Source organism: Nicotiana tabacum, chromosome 9 (assembly GCF_000715075.1).
Source record: "Nicotiana tabacum cultivar K326 chromosome 9, ASM71507v2, whole genome shotgun sequence".
In the NCBI taxonomy this organism is placed as follows: Eukaryota; Viridiplantae; Streptophyta; class Magnoliopsida; order Solanales; family Solanaceae; genus Nicotiana; species Nicotiana tabacum.
The window spans coordinates 16,575,675-16,584,025 of record NC_134088.1 but is presented as its reverse complement, the minus strand read 5'-3'; the positions used below and the strand labels follow the sequence as shown (position 1 = coordinate 16,584,025).

Here is an 8,351-nt window from a genome sequence, read left to right as displayed (position 1 = left end):
TAACTCTGGATAAAGCTATCTAATTTTTTTAGTTGATACCCTCAAATCATTTTATTCTAAAGAGAATTATAGAATTTTGAGTATAATGATCAAAATATTATAGCTTACAATGTTGGTTGAAAACATTATTCCTTACCACATAGTATAACTGGTGTTTATTTTATTTTTAATATCATGACATGATAATGTTATTGTTATATAAAAAAAATTATGTTCTTTTTAAGCCTTTGATGCATAGGGTGGAGCTAAAGTACCAATGACGTATTCGATCGAACTCAGTAGCTTTGGTTCTAATTTTGTACTTGTCTAAAAAAATTAATTAAATATAGACAAATTAATAATTTAAAATCTAGTATCTTAAAAGAATTACAATTCCGTATCTATAAGCTTCAAATCGTAATTTTAACTAAAATTATCTAATGAAAGAAAATAAATTAATTATTAACTTGAAAATATGGAAGAGCAGTAGTCATTTGTTGATGCATAAGATTTATTTGCACATAATTAAAAAGCTAATTATTAATTAACTTGTTTACCTTCATAATTTGCCTTTTTTATAGTTGGACAAAAGCTTTTATAATATGTAATGTCATATTTCTACCAAATTACATCCTCAACTCTCCCTAGATCCTTACATTTAGATTCTCAACTGTCAATTAGGTAGGTGAGACTCGTGTTTAAAATCTAGCAGCTTATTTATTTCAGTGTATTTTATTTTTCTCAACAAAACTCAAGGCTATTTAAGGGTGTTGTTGAGTTTGCAAACTCAGTTTTTGAATTTTGAAAAAGTTAATTTGATTTGCTTTGCCACAAAAAAAAAACCTAATTATTCTAAAAAGGATTTCCAAACTCAATATTTCAAAATTTTAAAAATTCCAAATACTAGTCTTTGAGTTTGAAAAATCTTACAAAAAGTTAATATATTTTCTAAAAGAATCATAACCTAATACATTTTTTCCCAAAAGATTTAAATTATATATATTGATATGTGTAAATTCTTTTTACAGAGTTAATATAATTTAGCTTGTTGTAGCATATATATTTATTATTATCTAAAATACTAATTAATACTTATTAAATAAATTGTTTTTAAGTGGCCTAATCGTATAATTTTTTTGGAAAGCTTTTACTACTCAAGCTCAAATTTAAAAAAACTTCAAACAAATCTCACCTAAATTTATTTTAAAATAATTTATCTATAATTATCTTTTAAGACATGTAAATATTACTTTCACTCTTAATGCACATAAATTTAATAAACAAACTCAAGTTTCGAAAAACTTTAACCAAACCCCCACCTAATTTCTTTTTAAATAAATGAGCACTTGAGCAATAGTCAATAAAAATGAATTTGAAAACAAAAATGAAGAGAAAAAGAAATATAGAAAGTCCGTAGTTTTGATTTTTACAACCTAACAGAAATCCATTTATCTATATACCTGGCTGGCGCAGCTTTACACTATAAATATCAACACATAACCACCTTCTCACATATCTATCTTCACACTTCTTCAGTGTAACCACAAAGCACACTTCACACAAATCTCGTTTTCTCTCTCTATTTTTTTCTTCATTTCTAGCCGGAGCTCCGGTAGTCCGCCGTCGGTCGGAGTTATGGGAGCGCCAATTTTATCAGATCTCGGAACGGAGATTTTGATTCCGGTATGTGCCGTCGTCGGTATTGCTTTCTCGCTATTTCAGTGGTTTCTCGTCTCTAAAGTGACGCTCAGTGCTGATAAGTCCTCCGGCGCCGCCGACGATAAGAATGGTTACGCTGCTGAATCGCTCATTGAAGAAGAAGAAGGCATTAATGACCATAATGTTGTTCAGAAATGTGCAGAAATTCAAAACGCCATTTCCGAAGGTAAAAATAAATAAATTACCGCAGTAAATATACGTCACATTTGCTTTTATTGTGGTTTAAATTTTGAATTAAAGTCAATACATTGACTAGTACTATATCATTTTTACACTATTCATGAGTTTTAATTTGTGATAGCAAGTTATCCTTTTTTTTGTGGGATTACTAATTTTTTAAGAAATTTGTCTGTAATTACTTAATGCAATAGAACTCAGTATCAATTTTTGAACTCATTTATGTGGTTTTTGTAAAATTTGCCTTTCATTTGATCTTCCTTTTTTTTTTTTTTCTGTTGAATAGCTGATAAACCTTGATTTAAGTTCTTAATTTATACAGATTCATATTTGTGGGATGGTTTTTCTTAATTATATTGACGGTGAATAGGAGTAAACTTATGAGAATTGTTTCTGTTTTTACTGCGAGGTTAATTTGGAGTAATTTATGATAGCAAGTTACCCTTTTTTCGTGATTCCTTTTGGTAATTCCAGATGTGATATGCTGATTAATGCTGTAAATTAGTTTCTTTTTGGTGATAGATAAAGATCTAGCTTCTTCGTTCATTCCGTGTTGTTCTCGTTATCAAATTGGATTTAAGTTATATACACCGGAGTATAGTAAAAAGTTTTTTTTATACTTAGTAATTACCGGTGATAGCAAGTTAATATCATTTTTATTAGGTTATCACTTAATTTTTGTCACATTGATTCATGCAATAACCTTATTTTTTACACTGCATAGAAGTTTTTTATATACTTTAATGGTGATAGCAACTTAGTTATCATAATTACTAGGTTACTTATTAATTTTTATCATATAGATTTATGTGTAATTACCTTATATGTAATTTGTGTTGTGTAAATATTTTTTACCTGCATAAAATATTTTTTCACTACTTGTGATTTTAATTAGTGATTGAAAGTTAATTATCATTTTACTAGGTTACTAATTAATTATCGTATATAGACATAATTAGCTTATATATAATTTAATTATGTAAATATTTTTTATACTGTGTAATTCTTTTTTCACTATCAGTTTAACCTATGATAGTAATCTAGTTATCATTTTTACTAGATTATCAGTTAATTTTTATCATATAACTTCTCAGTGTAATTACTTTATGCATGTAGTTTGATTGAGTAAATATTTTTTATACCATCTGCGCATAAGGCTTCAACTCTATTAAATTATGTAATTCTTTCTTGCTTTTGTCACACGTTTTCTAGACTTGGACTTTACTTTTGGTCTTTAATTATAGTGGAACTTTCTTTGGTGGTTGTGATTATGAATGGCATAATTAATTGCAAATTAGGTACTATTTCAAGCAACCTTTCATACCTAAAATAATAAATTCCTAGTTGCTGTTAAACACTTGCCTGTCGGTGTTGTTCTGACACTAGTAGATCTAACATGCCGTGTTGGCTTGGTAATTTGCTATCATCACCATCACGTGTCAGTTGTTTAATATAGATGGCCACCTTAGTGGCAAGGCTGCTGATTTTGAGATACTTAATGCTTAAAGTCTTTTTGCTAATTATAAATTAAGATAAACAAATTTAATTCTTTTTCAGTATCTTGTGGATATGCATATTATATCTGAGCATTTATCAACTGAACTTAAACAAATCTAGCAATTCATACAACAAGTTAAAAGAAAATGTCTATACGATAGCAAATACCTTTAGTTTCTCTTGGTGATAATTTATTTGGAACATTGCAACGTTACTCTTTGGTAAAGAATATTTTGTGTTGTTGCTGCATAATTAGTGTCTCAGAGAGAGCTTAAAAAAACTCTTACCTGATTGTTAACTTTTATAATTTAACCTCCCTGATAATAACTTCGAATCTAATGATGCCACAGGTGCAACATCATTCCTTTTTACTGAGTACCAGTATGTTGGTGTTTTCATGGTTGCTTTTGCAATTTTAATCTTCCTTTTCCTCGGCTCTGTTGAGGGTTTCAGCACAAAGAACCAACCCTGTACATATGACAGCACCAAAACTTGCAAGCCCGCTCTTGCCACTGCTGTCTTCAGCACCGTATCTTTCTTGCTTGGTGCTGTTACATCTGTGGTGTCCGGGTTTCTTGGAATGAAAATTGCTACATATGCAAATGCCAGAACTACCTTGGAGGCTAGAAAAGGTGTTGGGAAGGCTTTTATTGTTGCATTCAGATCTGGTGCTGTGATGGGTTTCCTTCTTGCTGCAAATGGTCTTCTGGTTTTGTACATAACCATCCTTCTATTTAAGTTGTACTATGGTGATGACTGGGAAGGTCTTTTTGAGGCTATAACAGGTTATGGGCTTGGTGGATCTTCAATGGCCCTCTTTGGTAGAGTTGCTGGAGGTATTTATACCAAAGCAGCAGATGTTGGAGCTGATCTTGTGGGCAAGGTGGAAAGGAATATCCCTGAAGATGATCCTAGAAACCCAGCGGTATGGTTATTTATCAATTAATTTTAACAATCCACTTAAAAACTTATTTTTTAGTCAGCCTTATTAAAAAGCTGCTTTTCTAGTTAGCTCTGAAGTGTAAATGGTCTCTCAGGTTATTGCTGACAATGTCGGTGACAATGTCGGAGATATTGCTGGTATGGGATCAGATCTGTTTGGATCTTATGCAGAGTCATCCTGTGCAGCTCTTGTTGTTGCTTCAATCTCCTCCTTCGGTGTCAACCATGAGTTCACTGCTATGCTATATCCCCTTCTCGTCAGCTCTGTTGGTATCCTTGTTTGTTTGCTTACCACCTTATTCGCAACTGATTTCTTTGAAGTCAAGGCTGTTAAGGAAATTGAGCCAGCATTGAAGCAGCAACTCGTTATCTCAACTGCTCTCATGACAGTTGGAATTGCTGTTGTTACTTGGATTGCCCTTCCATCGACCTTCACAATATTCAATTTCGGGGCTCAGAAAGAAGTAAAAAGCTGGTAAGTCTAAAATCCGCTGTTACTTTTATAACTTGGTGTAGTGACACCCCTGCATTGTCTCATTGTCTGTATATTGGTTCATATTATTTGGGATTGGTTGTGAAAAACTGGAAGTTGAAAGCATTAAATGAGTATGAAGATAGAAGAATCCCCTGCAGAAGATTTGACAAAACCTTTTTCCGTTTGAATGGATGAAAAGCTGCTTTTTGACCTTCCTTTCCCTGTCTCTTAATTTTTAATTCTGAGGCGCACAGGTAGCTGAATCTGATTTAAACTTGCAGGCAGTTGTTCTTGTGTGTCGGAGTTGGTTTGTGGGCTGGACTTATTATTGGGTTCGTCACCGAGTACTATACCAGCAATGCTTACAGGTGGGTACCTGGTTTTTGTAGTCAATTTCTTAGCTTCATTGGCTCTTGTATATCAGAAATTTTAAGCTGTCTTTTTCCCTTTCCAGCCCTGTGCAAGATGTTGCTGATTCATGTCGGACTGGTGCTGCAACAAATGTTATTTTTGGTCTTGCCTTGGGTTATAAATCAGTGATCATCCCCATATTTGCCATAGCAGTCAGTATATTTGTTAGCTTCAGCTTTGCTGCAATGTATGGCATTGCAGTTGCTGCCCTAGGAATGCTGAGCACTATAGCCACTGGTTTGGCAATTGATGCATATGGTCCCATCAGTGATAATGCAGGAGGCATTGCTGAGATGGCTGGCATGAGCCACAGAATCAGAGAGAGAACTGATGCACTTGATGCTGCAGGAAACACCACTGCAGCTATTGGAAAGGTAAAATGAATTTGCTACACGCTAAGCATCGTCCGGGGTTTAGTTTGAAGTCGCTACATTAGCTTGTGTTTTTAACTTCGATTGTACCTGTAATGATGACAGGGATTTGCCATTGGTTCTGCTGCTCTCGTGTCTCTGGCCCTCTTTGGAGCATTTGTCAGCCGAGCAGCAATTTCCACTGTAGATGTCTTGACACCTAAAGTATTTATTGGTTTGCTAGTCGGTGCCATGCTTCCTTATTGGTTCTCCGCCATGACAATGAAGAGTGTTGGAAGCGCTGCTCTTAAGATGGTTGAGGAAGTGCGTAGGCAATTCAACACCATTCCTGGTCTCATGGAAGGAACTGCCAAGCCTGACTACGCCACCTGTGTCAAGATCTCCACAGATGCATCGATCAAGGAGATGATTGCACCTGGTGCTCTTGTCATGCTCACTCCATTGATTGTTGGGATCTTGTTTGGCGTCGAAACACTTTCTGGTGTGCTTGCAGGATCTCTCGTCTCTGGCGTACAGGTAAACACATCATATATTGATGATGTGTTTTAAAATACTTTCAAATGGTCTAAATCTCTAATCCCGGATTAACTTTGTTCTTGTAGATTGCCATCTCTGCATCTAATACAGGTGGTGCCTGGGATAATGCTAAGAAGTACATTGAGGTAAAATATTGGAACTTTCATTTGGACCAAGCTATAGAAACTATATTTCAACACTAATTATTTGTGTTGGTCTTTGAACGATAGGCTGGAGTCTCAGAACATGCAAGAACCCTTGGCCCCAAGGGATCTGACGCACACAAGGCTGCTGTGATTGGTGACACTGTTGGTGACCCTCTCAAGGATACATCTGGACCATCACTGAACATTCTCATCAAGCTGATGGCTGTCGAATCCCTTGTGTTCGCTCCCTTCTTTGCCACTCACGGTGGTCTTCTCTTCAAGCTATTTTAAAACGAATGCCACTCCTATGTCACATGACTGTCTCACGAAATCTATCGTTCCTCTTTCTCCCTTTCTCTTCGTTTAACTACCTTTCCAGCATTTTTCGTGTTTTTAGTCGCTAGAATGTGGGCGCTGTGGAAGGAGAGATATTCTCGACAATGAGTTTGATGAATGGTGATGGTAAGGGTGAAATGTTTTTGCAGAATTCAGAAGAACATCAAATATTCTTTCCTAGAGTAATTTGTATCAGTTTCTTAAATACCTTCTTGTCCATACCCGTTTTTTCGGGTGTTAAATTTTTGAATTTTTTCTTATGCTTTGTGTTGCCAAAATCTACAATATAATATATACTTCCAATTTTACATTGTGATTTTGACCAGATTTACAGTTCGGCTTCTAACATCGAAAGAGACAGCGAGTTGTAATCAATCAAGTATTTTGACAACATAAACACAACAACTTTACATTATCTCTAAAATGGGAAATGCTTATCCCTCCAAACAACTCTAGTATAAAATTTCATATTATACTTGTATTGTTTCAAACTTGAAATGTTACATTTCCGATTAATTTTTTTCCCCACCAAAATTCATTTATACTCATTTGGGCGAAACTTATAACACCCGGTAGCTCTACAAAATGACCCCATACAAGTCATAGCCTAAAAATAATGAATTTAAGAGAAGCAAGCTGCTATATAACTCAATTCAGCACTAAAAGCTTAATCCATAAAATAATATATTAAAACACTGATGTTAAAATTGATATACTATTAACATATAATATTGGTTTAAATAAAGAAAATCAAGGAATCAATTACTTGGACCTCGTCTCTATCATGGCAAAGCCATTCACCTCCACAAATATGAGAAATACCACTCTGAATCTTGATAAGTGTTTAACAGACCAAACTAATTTCTTTATACAAAGATATGCAGACCACTTTCCTCAATTTTTTCTAGGAAACAACTGGATCAAAATAGAAAAATGACCTATTATAAGTATTGAGTTAAGCTCATCAATCAACATCTCTTTCAATACTTAGCTAACATAAATAAAATTTATCCCCTTTTCTATTTTCTATTTTACTTTAGTCCTTACACCAAAAAAAGAAGAAGTTGGAGAGCAAAATTGGAAAGAGAGCTTATCGATGATTGTTCTAATTGGAATTATCCTTTTGAATTGTAGAAGTTTTGTGATTGTGTAAAAATTGCACGGGCGCCCTATTTGGTCGCCCCCATTTAACCTACACTTATTTTTTAAAAACTTTTAATTTGTACCCACTTTTTAAATAACTTCAGCACCCTTTCTCCTTCTCCTCCTCCGTCTTCTTCTTCTTCTTCTTCTTCTTCTTCTTCTTCTTCTTCTTTCTTCTGCTGCTGTTGGTGCTGCTATGGAACTTCAGTTCATGGGATGATTGCCATAAATATGTTTATCAGATTATTTAAAGACAAATTACAAATAATTACAAATGAACTAAATAACTAGCTGTAACTATATTAGATGAGTAGATTCTTGGTGTATATGCTTGTTTGGGATCTTGGTCATCTGTATTTTGACCCTTGTATTATCATTCCCTTTTTTCTTCTTTCAAAGCTATGTAATAGTAAATTTAGACTACGTTACTTGTTGATGTACCCAATTAGTTCAGAGGCACGTTAGTTTCAGTTGCAAGATTTTTGTTGAAATTGGTGACTTTACTGATCAGTGAATGATGATGAGTTATTAGATTTGTGCATACTCTCGTTTTTTTCTTGTTGCATAATTACAAACAAAACACAGATTACCAAGATCCCAAACAAACATAAATAGTGCTGAAGTTTTTACAAATGAACT

The 8,351-nt window shown here is 34.0% G+C and overlaps 1 protein-coding gene across 1 annotated transcript; it reads left to right on the top strand.

Annotated features, from left to right (window-relative positions):
* Nucleotides 1–1,504: 1,504 nt before the first annotated feature.
* On the top strand, nt 1,505–6,829 carry LOC107815824 (pyrophosphate-energized vacuolar membrane proton pump-like). Its single transcript, NM_001325961.2, is given in 8 exon segments — nt 1,505–1,864; nt 3,723–4,297; nt 4,410–4,789; nt 5,071–5,157; nt 5,244–5,574; nt 5,677–6,087; nt 6,174–6,233; nt 6,318–6,829. Coding segments are annotated over 8 exon segments (2,301 nt in total). The 5' UTR covers nt 1,505–1,614; the 3' UTR covers nt 6,525–6,829.
* The last annotated feature ends 1,522 nt before the right edge of the window (nt 6,830–8,351 follow it).